The 26930-nt window shown below is 49.1% G+C and overlaps 1 protein-coding gene and 1 long non-coding RNA gene across 17 annotated transcripts in view; one reads left to right on the top strand and one right to left on the bottom strand.

Annotated features, from left to right (window-relative positions):
• Nucleotides 1-26930, top strand: part of LOC309660567 — a 412061-nt gene that overhangs the window by 242921 nt on the left and 142210 nt on the right. The window lies entirely within an intron of this gene.
• Nucleotides 1-26930, bottom strand: part of PXYLP1 (2-phosphoxylose phosphatase 1) — a 79514-nt gene that overhangs the window by 15744 nt on the left and 36840 nt on the right. For 7 of the 16 annotated variants that reach the window (XM_082461271.1, XM_082461266.1, XM_082461265.1 and 4 more), the window contains 3 exons: nt 17269-17400; nt 1510-1668; nt 96-222 (listed from right to left, as the gene is read on the bottom strand). In XM_082461271.1, coding sequence (XP_082317397.1) covers nt 96-222; nt 1510-1668; nt 17269-17347 — 365 coding nt within the window. In that variant the 5' untranslated portion in view covers nt 17348-17400. Of the gene's footprint in view, nt 1-95; nt 223-1509; nt 1669-15253; nt 15939-17268; nt 17401-20164; nt 20339-21287; nt 21332-21417; nt 21643-21685; nt 21951-26930 lie in introns of those variants that run through there. The other 9 variants (XM_082461262.1, XM_082461263.1, XM_082461259.1 and 6 more) reach the window with 8 other exon arrangements.

The raw sequence follows: 26930 nt of genomic DNA, 5'->3' as shown, positions 1-26930 counted from the left end.
GCCACTCCCCGATGCTGTAATTCTCCAGTCAGCCTTTTGATTTCAACAGAGGCAACAGATTCTTGAAAATGACTTTTAGGAAAACTGCAATTTACCTGTTAGCCACCAGAGTGCAGTCAATTTCTGGGCGCTTCGTTTTGGGAATGACATACAGTGGGTACCGGTCCCCGTGTCGAATGAACACATGCACTGAGACCAGCTTAAAATGATGCGGAGCGTGACCTGCGAGAGAGAAGCACACTGTCTGGTTATCACCCAGGAGATGTCCATCCCTTGGACCTCGCAGACCATGGTGGAAGGGTGCTGTGCTGGGTGGGAGGCCTCTCACTAGTCTCACAGGGCAGAGGAATGTGAGAGGGCTGGTTACGCCCCAGCCCCCTGGAAGTCACGGGGAGGCTCTGGGGTGTGGCGGGGGTGAAGGTCACACCTGACCTCCAGTGAAACGTGGGCAGGACGATTCATGTAATGGATAAAGAAGATGTGGCACATATATACAATGGAATACTACTCAGCCATAAAAAGGAACGAAATTGAGCTATTTGTAGTGAGGTGGATGGACCTAGAGTCTGTCATACAGAGTGAAGTAAGTCAGAAAGAGAAAAACAAATACCGTATGCTAACACATATATAAGACACAGACGTAGAGAATGGACTTGAGGACACAGGGAGGAGGAAGGGTAAGCTGGGATGAAGTGAGAGTGGCATGGACATATATACACTACCAAATGTAAAATAGCTAGCTAGTGGGAAGCAGCAGCATAGCACAGGGAGATCAGCTCGGTGCTTTGTGATCACCTAGAGGGGTGGGATAGGGAGGGTGGGAGGGAGACGCAAGAGGGAGGGGATATGGGGATATATGTATACATATAGCTGATTCACTTTGTTATGCAGCAGAAACTAACACAACATTGTAAAGCAAAAAGAAGACTATTCATGTAGCCTCACGCACATCCACAGACTAGGGGAGGCCCACAGAAGTACCAGAAACAATGACTTCTGCTTTAAATCTCCCTCTCGCAAAACACAGCAGGGCACAAACAGATAAATATTCAACATCATTCTCTGATACACTTTCAAAAAAGCAAAGCTCAACATAGAAATCATATTTTCCTACACGTTCACTTCAAGACACCAGCAGGGCATGCTGTGGAGGTCCTAAGCCCGGAGAGAGCCCGCCCGGGAAAGGAGTTAGCTGAGGATGACACCCTAGGGCCAGCCAAGGCCACCTTTCCATCCCACTGCTGTCTCACTGATAATCAGGATGATGGCAAACATTTGTGGAGGGCTAATCATGAGCCTCGTGCTGCTCAAAGAGGTCACTTAATCCTCCCAGCAGCCCTGTGAGTAGGGACTGCTAGTTATGCCCATTTTACAGACAAGGAAACTAAGACCTGGAAACTCATTCAAGGACACAGCCTAGTGGCAACTGCAAGATTTGGGCCCTAGCCGTCTAGCTCCTTAGATGCTGCCTGAAGATGGTACCACGTTGGGCAGCGCAGCCAGGCCTACCTTCCATGCTGCGCTCGGCCACACGTGGAATGTTGCAGTACAAAAGGGCTTCGTAAACGGGGTCCATCACGGGGGGCTCCGTCACCGGGTCAGGCATGATCCTCTTTCGATTCTTGCTAGTCACTCCATTCTTAGCTGCCGACACTGGGATCAGGTGGACTGCAGAGAAAGCAAAGCAGGTCACGACACACATGGTCCTGGGCGGGGGGCGGGAGTTAGGGGATAGGGTGCACAGGCCAGCTAGACGGGCCCAGAGGGCAGCTGGATTTTCACCGTAACTATCGACTCCCTCAGAATTAGGCTGGACTTCAATGTAGCAAAAAGTCAGCTTCAACTGTTTCTTGAGCCCCCTCCAAGCCCTGCCTCTTTCTCTCAATGCCATTATCCTTTCCTTATCAATAATTATCTATGCAACACCAGGTGGGCTCCCCAGAGAGAGGGGGGCCTCACGGATGGTGGTAAAGGAAGAACTTACACACTAACTTCATGCAACCCGATTACTTCGTTCTGAACACCCTCTGAATTCTGGTAAATACTAAAGAGGAAAACCATCACCTATTGAGTGCCTACAAAGTGCTAGACAGGTGTCTGACGTATCTCATTTAATATCATCTGCTTTGCACTTTGTGGGCCCTTGAGCCCAAGCACAGGCAACCGCTCATTAATCCTCAAGAGACCATTTTACAGAGCAGAGAGGCAGGGATCCAAGGGGAGGTTGAGGCAGCTGCCCAAGGTGTACATGGTAGATGGAAAGCCATCTCCAGCTCACCCCTCTGCCTCCAGACCAGGTTCTCCCCGACTGTCTGCTGGATATCACGGGTGGGCCCTGCAGTCTGTTCTGTTTGTTCATCTACTGCTCTTTCTGTTGGTGAACCACTCCTCTCCCCGCATGTGGTTGGGTTGAACTGTCAATCACATCGTCCTGCCGCCTTGAGAGAGGTACACTACAGACATGGGGAAAGGGGCTCCTTTTCTCCTGGACGCTGATCTCTAAGAATGGAAACCTGGGGCTGCCCCAGCCATCTGTCGCTCATGGGCAGCCTCTGCAGTGGAAGAAAATGAGGCTAAGTAGAGATAAGCCAGACCAACAAATGAAGAGAGTTATCAGAGAGAGAGAGGAAGGAAGACCTGAGGACATCCACCCTTTGAGCCCCTGGGTCCAGATGTGGTTAAAGTGTCCATTAGACGTTCCAGTTCTGTAAGTCGAGAAAGTCGTCTTCTTATTTCAGCTAGTTTGAGTTGGGTTTCTGTTACTTTCAACGAAATGAGTCCTGGTCCATACACTTTATCAATTATTTATAAGCAGTTGTAAGTCCATCTTCTGGGTCAGCGGTCCCCAGTCTTTCTAAGAGTTCCCAATTTGGAACTCCCTACATAATAATAGTTGGATGTTTAGCATCGCCAACTGAGGAAATACACGGAAATATGTGTGCCCATGAATCATTTAACTTCTAAAAGGCTTATTAATCATCATATAATATATATGCATACATTTGAACAATAGCTAAAACAGGGCCCAATCACCAGTCTAAATCCACTTAAATTCCCTAGCTACTCCTACAAATCCTTCTGTAAATATTTAAAACTTCCCTTTGGCAAACAGATGTTATAAACAAAAGTAAAAGATAAGCAATCCACTGAGAGGAAAATATTTGCAACATATATTACAAATTATTAATATCCAAAGTGCACAGATCTCCTACAATCAATAAAGGATATAAGCAGGCTAATTATAGAAAAATAAATACCAGTGGCAATAAACACATGAAAAAATGTTCAACATTATACATACTTGAAGAAATATAAAATAAAACAATAGGATGTGATTCACCCCCACCCCACCAGACTAAAAATTCACATTTTAACAATAATATCAGTACTGGCAAGGGTGTGAAACCTACATTTCCATATACTGCAGGTGAGAGAGGAAACTGGAAGGACTTTGCGGAAGGAGTAGTTGGCAGTTGCCACTAAAATGTTACATGTGCTTTATCCATGACCCCATTATTCTACCTCTTGGAATCTATTCGACAAAGATATCAATTCCCATCACCAAGACGTATGGCCAAAGAGATTCACTGCAGTGCTGTTAATAACAACAACAAAAAAAGGGAAATGACCTAAATATCTTTCATCAGCAGAACAGAATGTTACATCCACAGTGGAATATTCTGCCACAGTTAAAAAGAATGGAAAAGGATCAAAGATAAATGAAATGAATAAACCAAGTCACTGGATATTTATGTAAGTCTTTTTGTGGAAAGAAAAAATTAACCATAAATGTATGAATATTATGTAATATACACTCTTATTATGTAAATGAACAGAAAAATGTCTACAAGGACATCCATCACAATGCCTTTGGGGAATGGGTAGAATGGGGTGTGAAGAAGTATTTTCACTTGTTTTTCTGTAACTGTGTATATTGTTTTACAAACCCACACGCATACATATGTAGATATGGATTTACAACAAGCATATGTTACATATATTCTATAGGTATAGAAATATATGTATATTTCTATAATGTCTAGATATACTTTTTTTTCAATAAGCATATGTTCGTTCATTACTTATGATAAAACAACAACCACAGAGCTAGAGTTGGCCCTTCACCAACTCAAATTAGCTCTTTGATTGGTCCTAGAGCCACTTTCTTCCTAACAGCTAGAAGGGCCCAGAACTGCTAATACATAGCTCCGGTGTCCAGAGGTCATTTACCATGGGAGGATTTGTGCCAGATCAAGAGAATGATGAAAAGTAGATGTTCTAAGGCAGTATGTTAATGACCCAGCCCTTCCGGCTGTGCGGCACCCCTCAATCCTTGACTCTGCTCTGTTATAAAGTGGTACCAGGTTCTGGCCCCTTGGCCATGCCTCAGGGCACACTCCCTTTGAGTCTGGGCCAGGGAAAAGCGAAGCTAAGGAGACAAGATAATATGAGTGACACAGGGACAGAGGGGCATGGGTCCCTGCACGTCCCAGAGTCCCCACAGTTTGCTGGCTTATCTGAGAGCACACGGGGTTAGGCTTGTTGGGGCTGCCGCCTGGGAACTGCTATAAGCTGAATGTTTATGTCCCTCCAGATTCACATGTTGAATCCTAACTGCCAAGGTGATGGTATTTGGAGGTGAGGCCTTTGGGAGTGATACGGTCAAGAGGGTGGAGCCCTCACGAATGAGATTAGTGCCCTTATAAAAGAGACCCCAAAGATCTCCCCCACCCCCATTTCTGCCATGTGAGGTTACAGCAAAAAGATGCCTTCTAGGAAGTGGGCTCTCACTAGACACCAAATCTGCCAGTGCTTTGAGCTTAGACTTCCCAGTCTTGAGGACTGTGAGAAATAAACTTCTGTTGTTTATAAGCCAGCCAGTTTACTGTATTTTTATTCAGCAGCCCAACAGACTAAGATAGGAACCACCCACAACTCAAGGAAGCAATGGTTTGAAAGCCACAGGTAAAGAAACCTTCCATCCAGAAAGTTTTTATCTGCTGCTTCCTCTGGCATCTGGGCCTGTCAGCCTCGCCCACTAGCTGTTGAGATGACCTTCCACGGTTTTGCACCCTCCTGAGTCACCAGGACACAGCGTCAGTCCATGTGGGGTCCTTTGAAGGGCCCTCCAGATACCAGACCATCAGGGGAAGTTCTGATGCATAGAGGCCACGGGGTGAGACGTCTCCCCAGCTCCATCTCCCTGCGTCCCCTCCCCTACCTTGTTCTCATTGTCCTGAACTGCTCAGAGCTGCCCCCACTCCCACAGGATGCTTTTCAGGATGTTTCCCTCCCCTTGCTTATGTCTCTAACCTCACCCCAACCTCTGTTTCCCAGATCTGGCCAACTCCATAACTCATCCCAGGGGTCACCTCCTCCAGGAAGCCCACCCCGAATCCCCAAGTAGTTTGGACATCCCCCTTCTATGAGCCCACCTGGTTCTTGCTGCTCTCCTAGCTCACACTACAGTACATGTAAGCAGAGGTGTCCACAGGTTATCAACTCGCCAACCCAAATGTCCAGAGGGCCAGAACTATGTCTCTTTCAAGTTTATATTCCCCCAGCAACCAGCACAGGGAAGGCCCTCCATAAATACTTGTTGAATTAAAGGTCTGTCCTGAGCCAGGCACTGTGCTCCATGCTTCTGGTGAAATGCCTTCTTGAATCCTCATGTGGGAACACTAAGGGAAAGCAGTCACCTGACCAGCCCTGGGGGTGGGGATCGTCCAAGCAAGTTTCCTCGAGAAGACACCCAAGCTGGGACTGAAAGGCAGAAATGAAGCTGGCAACACGGGGAAGAGGAGAGGAGGATGAGGGAGGACAAACACAGCAGACAAGAGGCAGGAGGCTGGCTCTAGGTACCACTGAAGCCCGGTCCAGTTGGTCCCACCAGGGCTGATGCGCAGGGATCCGGGGAAAGGTCGGCTGCAAAGGAGCAGACCTGGGCTGGAGGCACCTCTGCCCCGGCTGCTGCCTGACTTGCCCATTAGGAGTCCTGGGCTTGCCTTGTTCATCTCAAAGGGGGCTGCGGGGCAGACTCGGGGGCTGGGGAGCAGATTCCACACCTGGGGCCCAGCGCTGCAGGATACTGCTTCTCCTGGCAGGCCTCCCCAGCTCCTCCGATGCCCTCAGGACAATTAGGAACTCTGCTGATCCCACGCAGATGACAGCAGCTCAGAAGAAAAAAGGACTGTGGGAGCGTCAGAAGGAACAGTGGGCAGGCAAAGAGATGGAAGGATAACAAGTTTCATCATGTAGGTGTAAAAAACCCCATGAACCTAGATGAGTGCCCTGGGACCACAGTATCACTGTGGCCAACATGAATTACAGAAGAGGAGACGCCTTTAATTGATAATTAACTCAGCACCAATGGGCACGCAATTTCTTTGTGGTGTGATTTCCCAGCAGAAGAGAACACTTCATAAGCCACCCCGTGGATATGAGTCTCTCCCATTTATGTCTGCTTTACTTGCTCATCTCACCTACAGTCATTTTCATCCTGTCCTCACATCCATAAAACTTCTTGTATAAAAAGATGCCAACGAGGTCTCAATGTCAAATAATGGCAGAGAACATGAGCTCTAAAGCAGTTCCTTGGGCCCCCTCCCTCGTAAAAGCAACTAGCAAACTTCTTAGAACCACAGAGTAAAAGAATCAGGTGCTGTTTCACGTAGGCCCTCCCCGTCTCCCCCGCACCCTCCCCAATGTACAGAGGATGGATCCATGTGCCTCATTAGCAGACATCCCTGTAGCTGTGACTAGAATTCGAGCCAACTGGCCCACACTGCTTTTTCCAGCCTTGGACTTCATCCTAGGAAGAGCAACCATCAGCCAGGCAATGGACCGCAGGCAGAGGCAGGTCAAGGGACTGGCCTGGGGTTCCACAGCCTGTAAGCCAGGCCTGCTGACCTGCCAGGCCGCGTATTTATGCATCTCCCATCCAGCCATCCAACATTTATTGAGCACCTGCTGGGAATTCTTCAGAGAATAAAAGACCAAGGTCTCTGCCCTTCTGCAGGAGCTTACAATCCAGTTGGGGATGGTGTTAAGATATTAAATAAGAAGAAGGGAGCAGAAGGGCGTATGGTCCTTAGAGGGAAATGCCCTCAGTCATGGTGCCTCTGCACACCCTGGTCGTTGGTTTGGGGGTACAGGTGCAAGAATAATACAGGAATGACTCGGATATAAAGGAGATACTGGGAAGTACCACAGGAGTGCTCAAGAAGAGCCTCAGGGGACTTCCCTAGTGGTCCAGTGGTTAAGACTCCACGCTCCCAATGCAGGGGGCCCAGGTTCCATCCCTGGTCAGGGAACTAGATCCCACATGCCGCAACTAAAAACAAAAAAGATCCCGCATGCCGCAACAAAGAGCTCGTACATGGCAGTGTGGATCCCGCGTGCCACAGCAAAGACCCGGTGCAGCCAAATAAATAAATAAATATTAAAAACAAAAAAACAAAACTATACCAAATGTTAAATTCAAAACACAACACAGTAGCATTCATATAAAAAAAAAAAAAAGAAGAGCCTCAGGTGAAATACGGCCTATCAGCTAGTCTCTGCTCAGCAGCCAACGCTATGAACATGTCTGAAGAGAGATGTTTCATCCAATGATGATTTGCTTCTTTTAATTTTTATTTATTCTATTGACGGCCCCATGGAAGAGAGGAAAGGAGAAAAACAAAGAGTCCAGGGTCAGGGTCAGATCATGGCTTAGCACAGGCCGCTAGGCAGAGAGCTCCTTCCCGTCTGGCCTCGGGCCTCAGGCCCCCTTAGTTACTTCCAGACGCTCAGTGATGCCCACAGTCAGCGGGTCCTGTTACAGCCAGGTGTGTGCAGCCAGCTCACTCCCTGGGAGTCACTCTGACTTGCGCGAAGACAGGCCAGTGCCTCTCCTCCAGGGCACTAAGCCGGTGCCCACGGCCTCCAGCTCCTCACTCCATATGGGGGCTCTGGCCCAGGGCAGAGGACAAGGATTCACCTGCTTCCTGGTCTTCTCCCAGCAGCTCTAGCCTGAAGAACCCGCTGTATGCAGGCCTTTACAGGAGATTTTGATGGAGCACCGTGGGCCCACGCCTGGGTCAGAGCACCGCCCCTCCTTCCCTTCTGTGGGTGGCTCCTCTCCCATGCCAATCCTGTGCTGTGGTGGGCGTGGTCATGCCCCTCCTCCAGGACCCTCCCCTTGCTATCCTGACGGCCCCAGGGATGGGATCTGGCAACTAGCCCACTGTGCCAATAAAGGCCCTTTCCAGGAGAGAGAACTTCTCCATGTGGAAGAGTCAGTTTTACAGGGAGTCAGGTGACCTCGGAACCCGCACCTCCTGCCATCCCTGCCCTAGTTGTTTAGTTATCCTGCTGTTGTTTAGTTGTCAGCTCTTCCTCTGATTACACAGACACGCTGGCAGGTTGCAGACAGGTGTCAGGGACACACACACAGGTGTCCCAGGGCAGGTGGGCAAGTGTTGGCTGACCTCTGTCTCCGCGGCTCTGCACTCAGCTGCCCCAGAGGTCTCACCACTGACTGCGCCAGCAAAGAACCTGGTGGGGCCGACATGTGGCCCCAGCACCTGCTTTTCACCTTCCTAGCTCCACAGCTTGACTCACGCTTGTTGGGACCTCAGCCCCGGGCTGGTCGCCTCCCTAGGGGACTATAGTCACCTCTTCCTTGTGCCACTCAAGTCTGTCCTCACTCAGCCCTGGGGCCACAACTCCCTTAAATAATTCTGCTTATCCAAGATGGTGCCTTCTCATAAGTTAAACACCCCTAGTCCTGTCACCTGATGTCTCCGATCTCTTCCTCCCAATAGTCCAAAAGGCTCTTGAATTCTCTCCTTCACTGTCCTGCCAAAGAATAATGATTTGCTCTGACAGGTAATTCCAACAATTCCCTTTGTGTTCCTCAATCCACTAAGGCGTCTTGAATGCCCTTTCTGTCTCCAGCCTGCACTGAACATAAAAATGTGTGTAATTCTCAAATAAAAACCAGAACTACACCACCAGAGCCCCCAACAGGGTGGGCCTCGTGCGGCTGAGGACCCAGTTCCTGTCCTAGGCTGTCTGCAAGCTCTTGTCTCCTCCCTGCCTGACCCCCGTCTGACAACTGAGACCCAAGTCCACAGGACGGCCAGAGTGCAGGGGCAGGAGACCCACCGTGACCTGAGCCTGAGCCCAGCTGCGGACTCCTGGAGGGGCCAGGAAACCTCACACTCCTATGGGACCACTGGTAACTGGCCTTGACCTAACCGGGTCCCTTGGGTTAGACGCAGCGAGCACCAAGGACTCCAAATCATGACAGAGACTAGAAATCAGAGAGACGTTCAAGACAGGTCCCCAAAAAGAGCTATGAAGAGAACCTCAGACATCCTTAACCATCTCAGGGCCTGGATCCCCTCTACCTTACCTCTGAGAATCCGATAAGAGCTACTGATCCTCAGCCCTGAAAAAGGACTGCATACACTTACTTTTAAATTTGATTTCTCGGGGTTCACGGCACCCCTGAAACCATGTGAGACAATGCAGATGTCCATGAACTCAGGCTAGGAACTCAGTGTACCTGGAAATAGGTTTCCAATTTCAACACCCTCGAGAAGAGATTTTTTTCTTTCTTACAAAATGAAAAGGGATCTTCACAATTCATATAAACACGTGCTCATCCTAAAATAGCCATCAATACTAAGGTATAAAAAGAAGTGAGTCATGCATATTCGTCCCACCCAGAGAACCCACAGTGAATGCTGCAGTGTGTGTGCGGCTGGATGTCCTGGCAGAGGTGAAACTGTCCTCCTGTCCCTGCTCCGGTGGGAATGGTGACAGGGTCACTATGGCCCAAGGGCATTGTTCCTCCTTCCCCAAGAGCAAAAAGTTTTCTGTGTCTCAAAGGTCTGCACCCCACTGAGGCCACCAAACCAACGGCTCAGAAAGGTGGGTCAAGGCTGGTCATTTGCTTCTGTGAAAAGGGTCCAAAGGAAGAGCGGTCAGGTGGGTGGGAAAGCCTTGGAGAGGCCACCTCAGTGAGAGACCACGCACTGCGGGGGGCAAGGGGGCCTCAGGCATCTGGACGCTGTGAAGACTGGCCATCTCACTCTCTGCTAGATACCTGAGACTGGGGAGAAGCAAAGCGGGGTTCCAGGTTCCCCAAGAGGCAAAACCCCTGGCCAGTGGGGTCCAGCCCCTCAGATGGCATAGAAAAAAGAGGGAGGGAGACAGGGAGGGCAAGAGGTGATGCCGGAGCCCAAAACAGTTAATTCAGAGAGGGCCCTGCATTGTGGCCAACTCCCCGTCCCTCCCACTCCGGGCGGCCTGGCTCTGCTGGGCCCCAGTGAGGCATCGTGCGCCGGGGCCACACTGGCAGGAAGGATGGTGAGACGGTTCCAGAGCTCTCTCTGTGTGCATTCCTGACTTCACCTTCTTATTCGGGATTCAGATTCTGTCCCCCAAGACCCCACTGCTGATCAGTCTCAAAAACCTGCCCCTCCAACCCCTTCCCCCTGGTGGGACGCTACCAAGACCACAGGGCTCTGCCTCTGATTACAACTACCTCACTTCAAGTTTTTTTTTTTTGTTTAATGTCGTCAGCTTGGAGCACTGTTGCCAAGACAACAGGAGTGGGGCCCAAGCTGATGAGTGCAAACTCCACCTGGGCAGACTCCCACTGCATCCCTCGCTCACCTCCACTCTGGGTGCTCCAATGTCAACATCCTGCAGCTTCCTTTCCTACTTTGTCTCTCTCTTCATACAGTCTTGGCGATTGGCACATGTTATCCTGAATTCACTGACTCATTTTTACTAACACTTCCTAGTTTTACTAACTAGCCTGGATAGTTTCCTCTCCTCTAAAACGGGAGATTCCCTTTCTTATCAATATTGCTGACTACACACACACACACACATAAAAGTACATGTCCTTTTAGTAGATATATTATGGACAACCTTCCAAGTCAATACAGACAGGTCTATGTAAACATGGTATAATGGATGCAGCAGTATTTCCTGTTGGACACTTGGGTTGTCTACCCCTTTTTCCTATTATAAGCAGTGATGAAATAAACATCTTTGAGCATACATCTCTGTCCTCCGTCTATTCTTAGGAGAAATTCTCTAAGATCAGAAACAAGGAAGGAGGGAAGGAAAGAAGGAAGAAAGGAAGGGAGGGAGAGAGGGAGGGTGAGGGAGAGAGCGGGAAGCCAGCGGGGGGGAGAAAGAAAGAAAGAGAGAGAGACAGAGACAGAGACAGAAACAATGTCCCCACCCTGGAAGAAAACTAGAAAGAACCCACGGACATAAATGTGTCCCATTTTTAGTTCGTGGAAGGGCCTGCGTGGTACATGATACTCTCACCTCCTCCAATAATAACTGTGACATGAGCTCAAGACGTTATGATAAAAGCTGATTTGTCAGACTTAATTTTATCACTTACCTACAGAATTTTTCCTACCCAAAGATATTTAACTCTATGTGGTAGCTGGGCATGAAACATTCAAAGAAAAAGCAAAATTAAAACTCTCAGAAATCAAAGAAAATAAATCTCCAAGAAAAGGATCAAGATTAATTAAAAAAATACTAAATAAATAAAGAATTTATTTAGAACCTATGAACCCTTAGGTTAAAAATGCAAGCCCTCATTTTAAATTTCTCGTTTTTTGGACTTCGACTCACCAAAATAAAGACCCAGGAGGAACCTTACTGTGTTTTTTAAATACACAGTACATTAGAGCCTTGGCATCCTAAGGGTTGCATCCCCAAACCTTTGCCACCAAAACATATTAAGATCTTCATGAATCCCCACATTTACACACGTCACTCGGACACATGCTTTCCTCCATAAAATGTACACAGGACAGAGAAGAGAGAATGACAAAGCCCCGCAGCTTTGCAGGGCGGGACGCAGGACCAGCCCAAGGTGCCCACTCACAGCTATGACTACGTGCATTTGTGCCTCAGCAAAATCCCCGCCACCATACGCCACGGACCTTCGGGGGGGCCCACGAAGAGCTGCAGCTGCAAATGCCAACAGCCGACCTCGAAGGGCGGCAGGCTGAGGCCCCAGCTCTTCCCCCTGCTGCGCTCCCACCCGGCTGCCGGGCTTGTCCTGCTTCTCTGCTTGCTCAAGGTGCTCTCCCCGGGCCTCCTCATCCAGGGCCAACAGCTCCACGTGGTCGACCTCCCAGAATGTGCGCCGGGTACTTCCTTCGGCCTTCGGCACACTTAAGCCAGGTGGAGGGGCCGTCTGTGTGAGCGGCTGCGTGGACGCATGAATGAAGGCAACATCCACTGAACCACCTGAGCCAGAATCCTACACGGCGTGGCAGAGCCTTCCCTTCTCTTTCTTCACCCCGGTCCCGCTGCACCGCCCCATCATTTAGCTGAAAGTCCACAGAATCACCTGATGCTCTCAGCTTTGCTCCTTCCTTTCGGGGCCAACACCTTCATCGGAGCCACTCCCAGCCTTTAACTGGAGGAGGAAAGTGGCCCCGAGTTGTCTCTCAGTATCAGCCTCCCACCGGCCTCTGAATGGGCAGCAGCCAAACTCTGTGTACATTAGAACCCCCAGGGAGTTCTACTCCCACAATTCTGATTCTATGGGGAGGGGCACAAATGTGCTCTTTTTTTGTTTTTGGAACATGCCTTTTAACAGACGCCCGGGGCTACTCTGATCAAGGTGCTCAGGAGACCACTCTCTGGCAAACACTGTACCAGACTGTGGTCTTTCCCAGACAAATCTAATGATATGCTGTCTTCCCTGCTTCAGTGGCTCCCCCATACTTTCAGGATATAACACGGTGATGGAGGTGGCCTGGGCCTTTGTCCACCTTCACAGCTACACACTGGTGACTAACCTGGTCCGGCTCTCTCCTGCCCTGCCTTTGCACACCCACCTCCATCTGCCAGGAATGCCCTTCCCAGCTTCCTCTTTGGACAACTCCAACTCATCCCTCAAGGCTGAAGCGCGGATGTCACCTCCTCTGGGAATGAGTCTTCCCTGACCTCCTACGCTGGATTGGCTTCTTGTCCTTCATCCGCCCATGTCACCCTGTCACGAGTCATCTCTCATTCATTTTATATAACAAACGTGCATAGAGTGATTATTATGTGCCAGGAACTGTTCTAGGTGTGTTATAAATATCCTTCACCAACCCAATGAAATAGGAACTCTCATTATCCCCATTTTACAGATGAGGAAACCGAGGCACAGAGAGGGTAGGTAACGTGCCTGAGCTCACATAGGTGGTAAGTGGCAGGACAGGGACTCGACCCAGGCAGTCTGGCTCTGGAGTCCACGTTCTTTCCCACTTCCTCGTGGGGCTGCCTCTTTCCTGTCCTAGCATATTGTACACTGTGTTCCAAGTATCTGCTCGGAATTCTCCTCCACCAGACAGATAGCTCCTGTGGCTCCTAGGAGATGAAACGCCCAGCCCTGGCCCAGCACACAGTGGAATGTTTGCTGAAGGACAAAGCTATGCAAACTCATGGCACTGGATCAACAACGAAAGATAAAATTCCCAGAACCTCAGAGTCTGAAGAGGTTTTAAATGGGATCAGGTCCAGTGACCTGCCTACTGTCCTATTCTGCATAGAGCGACGCTCCAGGGTGTGCACACAGCCCGCTCCACCTCCGCCTGACGATGACATTCAGGAAGCGTCACTTGATGCTTAACTAAAATGTGTCCCCCTGGCCACCAGGCCACACAGAGCTGGTCTAACTTGCAGATACTGGATAGAGATAGGGCTCTTCAGATATTGAAGACGGCCTTCACTCTGGCTTTCACTTTGGCAGGTTAACCCTCCCCTCTTCTTCCTGGGGATCTGACTTTCCAATCCGCCTTGGACATCTCCCTTAGGAACCTGCTCTGGTCAACCAGGGCCCTGCCCAAGATACAGGTGCCCAGTGTAGACTGACCCCTATCATGGCCAATGAACCCTGATCAAAAAGAAAGAAATGCATGATACACTGTTTCAAAAGCTCTCTCCACAAGTGGCTGAAGCAGCCTTTGGGACACCAAGAGCCCTGGATTCTGGTGATGATATATCATGACAGGACTCTACTGTTTACATTGACTGTGCTTCCCCGAGCCAAGGGTTTTCCCACAAAATCTCCGTTCTCACGCCAATGTTTCAAAGTAGCAACAAGGAACTCCATTTTACAGAAGAAGGAATAGAGGCTCCAGGAGGCCACACCTGCCGAGGGCACACAGCTGCTAAGTGGCAAAGCGGCATTCAAACCCAAGGCTGTGGTTCCAGGGTCTGCGAGCTGAGCTTCTGCCACGTTGCCATTCTGGGAATGGTGGTTGGAACGTGGTGAAAAGAGCACAGGATAAGCATGAAGGAAAGGCTGGGTCAAAGCAGGAAAATGGACGATTACAAACGAGCAGAAAAAGCAGCAAAATAACGAATCATCCACAGGTTTTCATAACCCAGTGGTCTTTTCCTGTCACACTGAAGGAGTCCCTCAATTTGAGAAGTTATTTTTCCACTTGTACACATTTTAACTAGAATAACTAATGATATATATACCTTACTTGTTCCCTTCTTCAATTTGAATATCGGGAATTTCAGAATCCCTCTATTTCCAAACTCAAAGACATCAAGGACTTGAAAACACAAAATGAATGATTTTCATTAATGTCTACTAGCATACAGGGAGTCATTACTACCATTTAAAATAAACGTAGTTTCAGAAACTATGAAATGTATTTTAATCTTTTTTGTATCCTTTCCCTACCACCTCTACCCCAACAGTGTAGAAAAATATCCAACACACATAAGCACTTAATAAATATATGTGGGTTCACATACACACTTTCTGTACCAAGAGGAAGAAATGCTTTTTTAAACAACCTGATTTTTTTCATTGTAACCTGGGTCTTAACTTTCTCATATTCAGAACATCAGAAAAAGAAAACTATCAACAAGACAAAATAAAATATACAATCATTTCAGAAAACAAAACAATATTGTTCATTTAAAACATGAGAAAACCAAGTTCTATTTGATTGCCTCAAATATATCACCTAAAACAATTATATGTGCTAATCTGGTATTCAAAAATAAGTCAAAAGAAACGGTAAAGAAAAAAGTCCATATATTTTAGGGTAAGGATGAAAATATAAGTGTTACTTAAGCAGACACCTTTGTATTACGAATTAGTCCAGTTTCTTACACCATAATAATTAGCAACCAATAAAGCGACTAAAAAATAAAGCAATTTAACTCAATTTTCACACGGAAATAGTTAAATTCCAAAGTTGCAGTTTACCTAGAAGCAGAAGAGCAGTCAGAATGTTCATATCTTAATGTCTTCCCGAACTCCAATGTATTCAAGAATAAAGACCTCAGACCCAGGCAGGCCAATTTACCCTGCAAAATTTTCCCGAAAAACAGTACGGCTGAAAAGTGGCTCTCCTAAAACAGAAGGTACTTTCAGAAGAGTTATATAAGCGAAACACACAGGCCAATTCAGGGATGCGGAAACCACCCCATGCAAGAGAAACGCAGCAAGCACAAGTAACCCACATTCACGTCTCAGAACCTGTCAGGGTCTCAGAATAACAATCAAGGTTGATTGTAACATCCTGCCTCTCCAGTGACAGGATGGAAAGTTTTTAGTGAAAAGTTATAAACAAGTAAATAAATGACAGTCCTAACACACTTTCTGGAAAAGATTCTTCTTTTTGTTTTTAAACAGCTTATTAACCATCTGGAGTATCTTTAAACTTTAAACAAGTATCTTCTCTTGACCTCTTTCCTTATTCTGGAAGGACAAAGTGAGTATTTTTAATTCTCTTTACTGTTTGAAGTGCCTGTCATATGCACTAGATGTGTGCATGGAATATGTCACAAACCGGAGGTGAAGCGGAGAAACTTGTTCAGAGCCGCTTCCCTTCAAACCACTTATTCCCAACGCCAAGTCTTTCCCACGTCCCCCAGCACACTCAGAGCACCTTCCTTCCGTCAGGCAGACAGTGACAGCAACGCCACCTCCTCACAGAGATGTCCCAGGCGGTGATGGGGGCCAAGCCCTTGTCTCCCACCCATCGGGGTGAGGTGGAAAGTGGAGGGCAGGTAGGTGGCAGCAAAAACACAATTGCCGGCATTGCCCAGATATTTTCTCGGCTTCAAGTACACAGCGCCAGAAGGATAGGGAATTAGGGTCAGCCTGCTTTCCAGAGCAGGTGTAGATTCATTCATTCTCTTAAACATTCCTGAGACACCTCCTGTGCGGTTGGCAGTGCTGGTTCCCGTGATAAAGAGGGAAACAGATGTGGGTCCTGCTCTCAAAGAGCAGACAGTCTTGTAGATGGAAAAGACACAGGAACTGAAAAGTATGATACCGCACGGCTAGTGTAAGGAGGGGAGCAGGTTCAGGGCACCCCGGATGTACAGCCAAGAAGCCCAGACCCAGTTAGGGAGTCATGGAACGTTCCTGAAAAAGAAAGGGCTGAGTGAACCATGTGGAGGAGAAGATGGAAGGGAGGTGAGGAGGACAGTCCCGGCAGAGGGGCCGCCAGGATCTGGGCACAGAGCACAACCTGGATGTGGAGAGAATGCCAAGCCGCTCGACAAGCCTCTGGTGTAAAGTTCAAGGTGAGAGAGGGGCCCCAGGGAGGCAAGGGGCCTCCCGGAGACCCACCACTGAAGGGTTACAACCAAGAAGGTACCAGACCAGATCTGTTATTTGAGGACAACCACCCTGAGGGAGCAGTGGGGCACACAGATTTGGGGCCCAGCCTGAGCACAGGCTCCCAGTGAAGGGCAGAGTACAGGCGGTGAGGCCCACGCACTGGCTTCCTCAGCTGTGCTCACCATGTGGGGTTTCCCATGCACGGTCCCTGCTGCCCAGGGGCTGAGTTTGGTACTGGGCCCTAATCCCCCTACCCTCCCTAATAACGGACACCCAACCCCCAAAGAACCAACTGGTGGGCCAGGCACCTCTGCTGTGTGACCTGGCACGAGGACACGAGCTGACCACTCACTGTCTTCGCCTTGGGAACCTGAACTAAAGATCCAGGAATAACCAGGCGGTTTAGGAATCCAGGGAGAAGTCAAAAACGAGTCACGAGGCTTAGTGATTGCCCTTGTTCCTCACAGGCACAGAATCACAGCCACGCGCCGCCAGGGCCGACAATAAAAAGATCGGGTTGTCTGAAACCTCACTGTTCACTGAAAGAACAAAGGCTTTGGGACCTATGTGCTTCCTCCCCATGGGGCCTTCTATTTCAGAGAGAAGCACGCTCCCCTGCCTCCAGGACCCGCCAGCCCAGCCACACTCACAGAACTGGAGGCTGAGGCTCACGAAGGCCAGCAGCGCAGCCAGGGCCAGCAGCAGCACGAAGCGATTGCGGAAAAGCATTATTATTTGTTTTATCTTCTCGTCATGGTTTCACCTCGAATCAGGAACACATCCTGTGAAGAGAGGAGAGGCGAGAAACATGTGTTCCAAGGTGGAAAACCAAGTCTGTCAACTGGAAATAACCTAATTAGCCCCGTCCTCTGGCAGGGAAGCGTGAATCCCCTTCGGAGAACATTCGTGCGCTGTTGCTGATGTCTTCGCCCCCAAACTAGCCCAGCTGAGAAGGTGCCCTTCCAATTAACAAGTGGGAACGGTCTGTGAATGCTTCGTTTATCTGACCTCAACAGAGAAGGAGATTTTACAGCATGGCCTTTCCAAAGAAAAACGGACAGGATGTTTATTGAGCACTTACAGTGTGCCGGACACGTGAAGTCTTTACAAGGACCAGCAAATGCTCACCCCATTCTGACCCCCGACTTCCAAATCTTCAACCGTTTCTGATGAACACTTCGCTACGATGACGCTGCTTCTTTAACTTCCATCGTTAGCCTGAATGTCAATCACTGCCTCATGCCCCACTTTAATGCCTTTAGGGACAGCTGGGCTGTGTCGATGACCTGCTCCTACACCAAGTAGGAACACGTGCTAATTAGAGACCTCCCCGGATCCTGGACCACTGGGCCTATTTCAGCTGCATCCATGGGTCCCCCTGCAGCCCCACTCACCATTCTAAGTTTCTCTGACCATGTTAGACCTGTGCAAAAGGACTTTAAAAAAACGCTGAATGAGGCTCTAAATGTCCCTCCTGTGAAAAAAGTGAATGGTTGCTATGGGTTTTACCCCATCAGTCTTAGATACCAAATTTATTTCCTGATTCTCATTGGGGTTTAAAATAGAACTTGAAAATCACAGCCTCTTCACAAAAGGTTCTTAACCACAGCAAGATTATAACAGTTACTTCAAACCTGATTTTAGTGGCAGAATCTTTTTCTCCTTCAAATACAATAGAAAAGCAATCAGATAGAAGCTCACCTGCTAATGCGGTGAGGGCTGCACAACTCTATGAATATATTAAAAGCTATTGAATTATATCCTTTGGGTGAGCTGTTTGGTATGTGAATTATAGCTCAACAAAGCTGTTAAAAAAAAAAAAAAAAGCACATGTGCAGGGAACGACGCAGGAGCCAGAGCCCTGGGGTCTCTTGCTTCCCAGCTGCCCTCCCCCAACTCACCCACCTCCACACCCAGGGCCCTACAAGGGGATTTGAGAACCACTTCTTTAAAAGACCTGTCAGACTTTCTACCACAAGAGAACAGTGGCTAAAAGACTGACGAAAATACACTTGCACCTCACAGTTGAGCCTGTATGTCCAGCGTCCGGCAACTCTGTTAACAAATGGATCCCAATTTATACCTTCAAATGAGCACTGCTTCTGTCCCTTTAGTTACCACTCCTATCCAGGGGCCAGTACTTCATGTCCCAAGGTGATCTATCCTCCTGGGGACACTCACCTCCCTGCCCTGGTGGGGACTCACCAGCCTCCCCAGCTCTCTGGCGTTTCTGGCTAAAACAACACACAACCCTGGTTGATCCCACCCAGGATTTAATATATTTAGGACCCCAAATAAATGTTTTCTGTTTCCAAAACTCAAACTCCCCATGGCCTCCCCCTGGGGGTGTTTGCAAGGACACCCACAGACCCTGAAAGCAGCCCACCAGAATCTACCCTTGGTGAGAGGCCAAGGCCAGGACTTCTGCACTGAACCCCCAAGGTGGCTGAGGTCACAATGAGAGACAGGATGTGGGCCCATCTGACTGCGGCCCTGTAGTTGTTCCCTCCTGAGGCAACAAAGAGGGTGAAGCCTTCATGTGGACAAACCCCAATCCCAGATATAAAGCATCAAGCCTGGGTGGCTCTGGGCCGCTGATCCAGGCTGGCCAGTTCCTTGCCTGGGGTGTCTGGGAGGCGTCAGAGTCTATTCTCTCATATCCTCGACCTTGGGGGTGTCCTGGGCAATGCTCATCTGATGGTTCGACGCAACCGTCCCCCTCCCCGCCCAAAGGAAAACAGCCTAAGTCAAATCCAAGTCACAGTCTCTCTACCCCTCACCCTGGACAGGTTCTGCTGCCTGGCCAAGGTCCCCAGGGATGAGCATGGAAGGCACTGACACTGAGCTACAAACACTGGCCAGTATTTCCAAAATACACCCCACCCGGGTGGAATGTCAGCGTTCCCTGGAGCAGCCTCCCATGGGCAGCTTCCAACCTTTGCTCCACTCCTCCAGGAACCAGGAACTTCTAACTGCTCAAACCCATCCATTCCCTTAGGATTCCCGTGACGTGCCCTGAGGACAGACTTGGTAATTCCTAACATGCAAGCGGAAAATCGAAACTCAAGGGCACAAGGTTATTAAGTGGTGATGACAAGATACGAAATGAGATCTGTGCCTCTAAAGCGCTTTCTTATGCCTTACAGTGTCATCCCCACATGTCCACATACTTGATTCTAGTTGCAACCCGTGTATCTACGCAGAACAAGTTAACTCTTGGCCTGTGCCAGCTTCTTAGCTACCTGAGGACGGCTGGCTGCTTCTGGCTCACTAGCCTGTGGATTTCAGAACCCTCTCACTAACTCAGTCGTTCCCGATTGGATTTATTCTACTTTACAATGACCCTCTTATAAGGGGATCCTTTTAATTTGGGGAAGGTGAGTGGGGTGTGTGGAAGGAGATTAGATCACAGAACGTGGAGAAGGTTCAGAGCAATGTCTCCCTTTGGGTGTCCCTGTTCCCCCAACAATAAATACCCTGGGGCTTTCCTTCATGTCTTCCTGTCCCTTCTGTTATGCTACCACCTTCTTTTGAGGCTAATACCACCTTTGGAAGGGCTCCATTTCCTTTACACGAACATCTTCAAGTGTTCCTGCCCAGCAGATGGCCTTTGGGGCCTTTCAGAGTTCTGTTAGGAGGGTTCTGCTTTTCTTGCTGCCTGAAGATGCTTCTCTGTGGGACCACATCAGCAGCACGTGCAGAGAAAGGGCACACGGCACTCTGGAGGCAGACAGAGCTGGGTCAGGACCTCGAGCTTGGCGACCATGGGCCAAGTTACTTAATCTCTCTGAGACTCAGTTTCCTCATCTGTAAATTGGGACTAATTACCCGGGGATGTTGTGAGGCTAAGTACAATCCCCAGCGTATGGTAGACGCTCAAAAGAAAATGGTTGTCAGGAACTTCCCTGGTGGTCCAGTGGTAGAGAATCCTCCTTGCAATGCAGGGGATGCGGGTTCGATCCCTGGTTGGGGAACTAGGATCCCACATGCCGCAGGGCAACTAAGCCTGCGCGCCACAGCTACTGAGTTCGCGCACCTCAACGAGAGAGCCTGCGTGCCGCCAACTACAGAGCCCACGCACATCTGGAGCCCGCGGCCATGACTAGAGAGAGAAAAACCCACACTCCACAGCTAGAGAGAAACCTGAGCAGACCGCGCACCATAACAAAAAGATCCCTCTTGCCTCAACAAAGATCCCATGTGCCACAACTAAAACCCAACGCAGCCAAAAAACATAAGGAAAATAAATAAATAAAATAAATAAATATTAAAAGAAAATGGTGGGCTTCCCTGGTGGCGCAGTGGTTAAGAATCCGCCTGCCAACGCAGGGAACATGGGTTCGAGCCCTGGTCCGGGAAGACCCCACATGCCGCGGAGCAACTAAGCCCATGCGCCACAACTACTGAGCCTGCGCTCTAGAGCCCGCGAGCAACAACTCCTGAAGCCCGCGTGCCACAGCTACTGAAGCCTGTGCGCCTAGAGCCCGTGCTCTGCAACAAGAGAAGCCACTGCAATGAGAAGCCTGCACACCGCAACGAAGAGCAGCCCCCGCTCACCACAACTAGAGAAAGCCCACGTGCAGCAACGAAGACCCAATGCAGCCATAAATAAATAAAATAAATAAATTTAAAAAAAGAAAGAAAATGGTAATGAAAATGGCTTCATTACCTACTCATCTTCTGTCAGTTCACTCTGCTGCTTCCTCCCTCCTCCTGGGAAAGAGGAAGAGTTTCTTAACCTGTTTGCGGGTTCCTCCAGCTATGTGAGTGCTAAAATGGTCACCTGTTCTCATCCCCACTCGTCCCTCTGTCGCTCCGGCTCAGATGCCATCTTCAGCCTCTCACTGTGGGCCTGGGATGCAGCCTTGCTGCCCGGGGGAAACCACCCATCACTGATTTCTGAGCCTGGTGGTGTCTCTTGCTTTAGAAGCTTGGGAACCAGACTTGCCTCTTGGTTGCCCTGCATTTGGGCGTGGGTGGTGAGAACTTTCTCCTGGTGCTGGGCTGGGTCTGACCTTTAAGCACTTCCTGCCTCCAGGCTCTCGGGAGATTTTCCACCACACTTACTGACAGATGAGGCCACTAGAACTGCCTCTTTGCACGAGGGTGAGTCACAGCCTGGTTCAGAGTCGTCTTCAGGTGGGCATCAGGTGGAAACAACTGCTTTTGCTAAGTTAAATCTCAGGCTTATAGACAGGTTTGATTTGTTGCGGTGACGGCCCCCAGCCTGTTCATGCCTTTCTGTATCCACGGCCTTGTGTAGATGCCTCCCAAACCGACTCTAAGCTTGGACAAGGTATATGCTTTGGCCAATGGGACAATAGCAAATAAGCTGCAAACAGAGGCATGAAAAGTACTTATGCATTAGGGCTTGTCCTCCTTGGCTGCTTTTAGAACACCAAGACCACCGTGTGAAGACGCCCAGGCGAGCTGTTGGACGATGAGAGACCACATGGGGCCAAGGCAAGCAGTCCTGGCTGAGGCTCTCTTCAAACCACCAGCCTGCCAATCACCACACATGTGAGCAAGGCCATCCGAGACCATCCAGTCCAGCCATACCACCCGTAGATGGAGATCAGGAGAGTCAGCCCAGACTAAAAGGACTGCACGGCCAACCCCCAGATCACAGCAAATATGTAAAGGTTGCTGTTTTAAGCCAATAAGTTTGGGGAGCTTGAGACCTGTAAAGCAAAAGCTAACTGATCCAATAAGAGAAAATACCCTGGGTTGTTTTTTTTTTTAAACTTTGGATTTATTTATTTATTTTTGGCTGCGTTGGGTCTTCGTTTCTGTGCGAGGGCTTTCTCTAGTTGCGGCGAGCGGGGGCCACTCTTCATCGCGGTGCGCAGGCCTCTCACTGTCGCGGCCTCTCTTGTTGCGGAGCACAGGCTCCAGACGTGCAGGCTCAGTAGTTGTGGCTCACGGGCCTAGTTGCTCCGCGGCATGTGGGATCCTCCCAGACCAGGGCTCGAACCCGTGTCCCCTGCACTGGCAGGCAGATTCCCAACCACTGCGCCAGCAGGGAAGCCCCTACCCTGGGTTTTTACCAGGAAATTCTAAGCCAGGGTCTAGATCCCTATATCCTCATTTTTTTTTTTGCAGGCACCACATACCAAAGCTCCATCTCATCTGCATTCTTCAATATGCTGAGGGCTTTTGGGGAAAGGAGCTATATTTAGTTCCAGATTTAAAACACCAAGGATACGTTGGGTTAACCAGATGGCTGGGATCATATGACTGCCGTACTGCTTTTAGTTTTGGGCTATTGACGTCTCCACGTTATCTGTGGCTTTTCATTTGATGACACAGGCCTCCATCTAGGGACACCCAGCGTTTCCCCTTGATATGTTCTGGGTTTCTGTGCCCCTACCTTCTGACTCTCCCTTGGCAGACTGCAAATGGCAAATAATGGTCAGAATCTCATTAGTGCCACTGTGCTAGGACCAGCCTGGTGGCACAAAGCCTAGGGGCCGGGGGGAGGGGGAAGGGGCCAGCACATTAACACCGAACCTGGGATAAACATATACATGCCTTCTCCTGGAGCTAATTTTCCTAGAATACTTGGAAAGGAAAGTCATGTTCTGTTCTTTTTTTTTTTTTTTTAAATGGCTAAAGAATAACGATATAACTACATGGCTTTGAAGTTTGCATTTGCAGCTGGAGCTAGGACCCCAATGTGAGAACCCGGTGTATGGCTCCGCCCTGGGGTGTTTCTTCACATCTTCAGTGGAGGAGATCTGGGGAGCCCTGATATAGTGGAAAACATGAGGTTTCAGAGACCGGCATATCGGTGTCAATTCCCTGCTCTGCCGCTATTTTCTTCTGTGTCCTCCTGACAACTTCACTTTGCTGAGTTTCAGGATCCTGATCTTTAAATAAGATTAGGGATAAGCGCATAAAAGAGCAAGAGTAGGACTTCCCTGGTGGCGTAGTGGTTAAGAATCCGCCTGCCAATGCAGGAGACACGGGTGTGAGCCCCGGTCTGGGAAGATCCCACATGCTGCAGAGCAACTAAGCCTGTGCACCACAACTACTGAGCCTGAGCTCTAGAGCCCGCGAGCCACAACTACTGAGGCTGCGTGCCACAACTACTGAAGCCTGCGCGCCTAGAGCCCGTGCTCCGCAACAAGAGAAGCCACCTCAATGAGAAGCCCGCGCAGTGCAACGAAGAGTAGCCCCCGCTCGCTGCAACTAGAGAAAGCCCGCGCGCAGCAACGAAGACCCAATGCAGCCAAAAATAAATAAACAAACAAATAAATAAATTTATTAAAAAAATAAAATAAAATAAAGAGCAGGAGTAAACATCATAATACGCAGAGCACCTGGAGCAGAGCAGGGAGGTGCTGTGTGCGACCCCCAGCTCTGGAGGAGCCACACGGACCTCTGCCCACCAACTAAACACAAAGAGTCACCCTTTCCTGGAGCTGCTGCTTCTGCCCCATGCTGTGGCTCCCCTTCCAAACCCTGGCCACAGGCCACTGCCTTATTCACGAGCCCAGCCCCACCCGTCAGGGCGGGCGGCCACGTTTGCAGCCCGTTCCTGGCCCGCCCCACCATGCCAGCCTTCCTTGGGGCTGACTCAGCTGTGGTGTCCCGCCCTGCCACAGGTTTTCCAGCCTGGAACATCTGTCTCAGCTTCTGTTGGGCCCCATCCTAAGAAGACAGGATTACCAGCCAACGGGTTCTCTCCGTCTCTCTGGCCCAAGCTCCAGCCCCATTCTCCAGAGACCCTTTCTCCTTTTCCATCCCTAGCGGGGAGGCTCTCAGCCACTCAAGAAATCAAGCATTACTTGGGTCTCCTTCTGGTCACATGCCTGCATATTCCCTCCACAGGAGTTCGGAGCACGCACGCCCCTGGGATCTACTGCAGCTCCTCCAGATAACCCAGAGAACTTGTCCAAGTCATGCCAAGAGACAGCCAGGACTGGGCCCACAGCAGAAAGCCCACAGCCTGCTCACAGCCCAGAAAGCAAAGTCCACAGGAAGAGTCACTGCCACATCAGCCGAGTGAGATGCTGCGGGATTGCGACCTACTTCAGTACAGCTCCCACCTCCCCTAATCGTCAAACATCTCTCAAGTCCCATCACCTTCCATGGAAGATGCTCTTGACTCAATATGACATCATGACCAAATCCAATCCCTGTAAATACTTCAGTGGAAACCACTGTTTCATGTTGCAGGCTGAACATATTAACAGTTACCAATCATCAAATGTCTACTGGGCCCAGCCTTAGTCCCCACTGCTGAACCCACATGGTAAAAATATCTTAAATCCAGAAATAGAATTATTACTCTGAATTCCTGAGGAAGCAGCGAGAAAGAAAACAAACAAATAAGCAAACAGAAAACTCAGTTAACTTAATTCAACTTTACAACAGATTTGAATAGTGAAAGAAAATATTTTAGAATGTAATTCTGAAAAAAAGCACTAGTAAACAGGCAGTTCCCATTACTGTATTATGGTAAATACCATTTCTGAATTAAGAGAAAAAAGGAATATATCAAAGGCATTTTTACAAGCTACCATTCTACCACCAGAGATTTCCAAAGCCCAAGCCCTGGCCTGATTTTCACCTTGTAAAAGCTGGAAATGCCACGTCTGGTGACTCCGGTCTCAGGGTCCCCTTCAAAGTGTACAGAATTTAGGGTTTTAAACGTGACCATGACAGTTTGAAAGAAAAATGTGCTTTCAATTATCTCATATGTGTAGTTAAAATACCATTACCAGGAATAGAAAGATGGTATTAAAGAAAATGCTTTAGATGTATTCTATACTTTGATATATCTTTTTTCGGTCCGAATCATTTTGGCCTAAGTAAATACAGCATTATAATTAACAAAAAACCCTCAAGTCTATAATTGTGAACTGAATATGAACCAAGCAAAGGTAAAAGCTGCATCTTCGTAGTCCTCCCCCTCCAAGGTCACCTCAAAGTGGAGTTTAATTGCAAAATCAAAGAGACGCCTGGCTAAGAATAAACCAACCTTAAAGTCTGATGAGTGAGAGCCTGATAGATTCCAGAACCTCCTGGAAAGCACCAAGGGGGCTGTGAGCTCCCAGCAGTCATTCACATTCCAGCTATTCAAACTCCAGCTAACCTGCAGGCTGGGTTCTAAAGGCTGAAATCGATTCATTCATCCAGTCAATCAGTTGATTCAAAACAACATATTTCCCCAAAGCCAATACGTGTCGAGCACCATCCAAAGTGCTGAGGACACAGGATACAGGACACAGTTTCTGCCATCTTGAAGCTCACAGCTGAAATGTGCTTATGAGAGAAAGGATATGGGATCTAGGAATTGCTTTAAAATATTCTGGAAGGGGGAGCGGCAGGGGAAGGTCAAGGAGGAATTAGTGAAACAAGATTGGCAAACTGTTGACAAGTGCTGAAGCTGGGTGATGAATCCTAAGGGCACATCATATGATCCTCTGTGCTTTTGTGTACGTCTGAGGTTAAAAAAAAAGTTTTTTTTAAGTGTTAAAAAAAAAAGAGGGGGGGCTTCCCTGGTGGCGCCGTGGTTGAGAATCCGCCTGCCAATGCAGGGGACACGGGTTCGATCCCTGGTCTGGGAAGATCCCACATGCCGCGGAGCAACTGGGCCCGTGAGCCACAATTACTGAGCCTGCGCGTCTGGAGCCTGTGCTCCGCCATGAGAGAGGCCACGACAGTGAGAGGCCCGCGCACCGCGATGAAGAGTGGCCCCCGCTTGCCACAACTAGAGAAAGCCCTCGCACAGAAACGAAGACCCAACACAGCCAAAAATAAATAAATAAATTAATTTAAAAAAAAAAAAGGAAGCTCACAGTCTGGTCAGTGGAGCAATGAGTAAATAGAACATTTGGACTGTGAAACCAGTACCATGATGGGGACGCAGAGAGGAGGAGGGGAGGGGACCCACCTAGGCCCAGAGCGGGTGGTACTGTTTCCTGTGGAGAAAGCTGGGCCCGAGCTGAGCTCAATCTTCAAGAGCAGATTGGAGCTGACGGGTTCACAACTGCATTTTAGGAAAACATGTGCGTTTTAGGAACGAACCAAAGAAACAGCACTAAGTAAGACTGTCCTGACTCTAGGAGGGTTTGCATCTCTGTGAGTGAGAGGAGCCAGAACAGGGAGGTGGATTGGTCCGGGCACCACCCCACAGCTGCACCTGCAGTGAGTCTGCTGCACCCGGGGACAGCCCGCTGCCCAGAGGCCCCACCAGGGAGCCCTCACCTCATCTGGGTCTGCTCCGCCACGGGGAGTTTGCCTGTGGTCTGGTGCCAACAGGCAGGTGGCTACAAGGGCCTCACTCCCCCCACCTAGGCCAGCC

The sequence above is a fragment of the Balaenoptera physalus genome (genome assembly GCF_965194825.1).
Source record: "Balaenoptera physalus genome assembly, chromosome: 4".
Lineage (NCBI taxonomy): Eukaryota > Metazoa > Chordata > Mammalia > Artiodactyla > Balaenopteridae > Balaenoptera > Balaenoptera physalus.
Note: the sequence above shows the minus strand (reverse complement) of the source record. Positions and strands in the feature narration are given on the sequence as shown.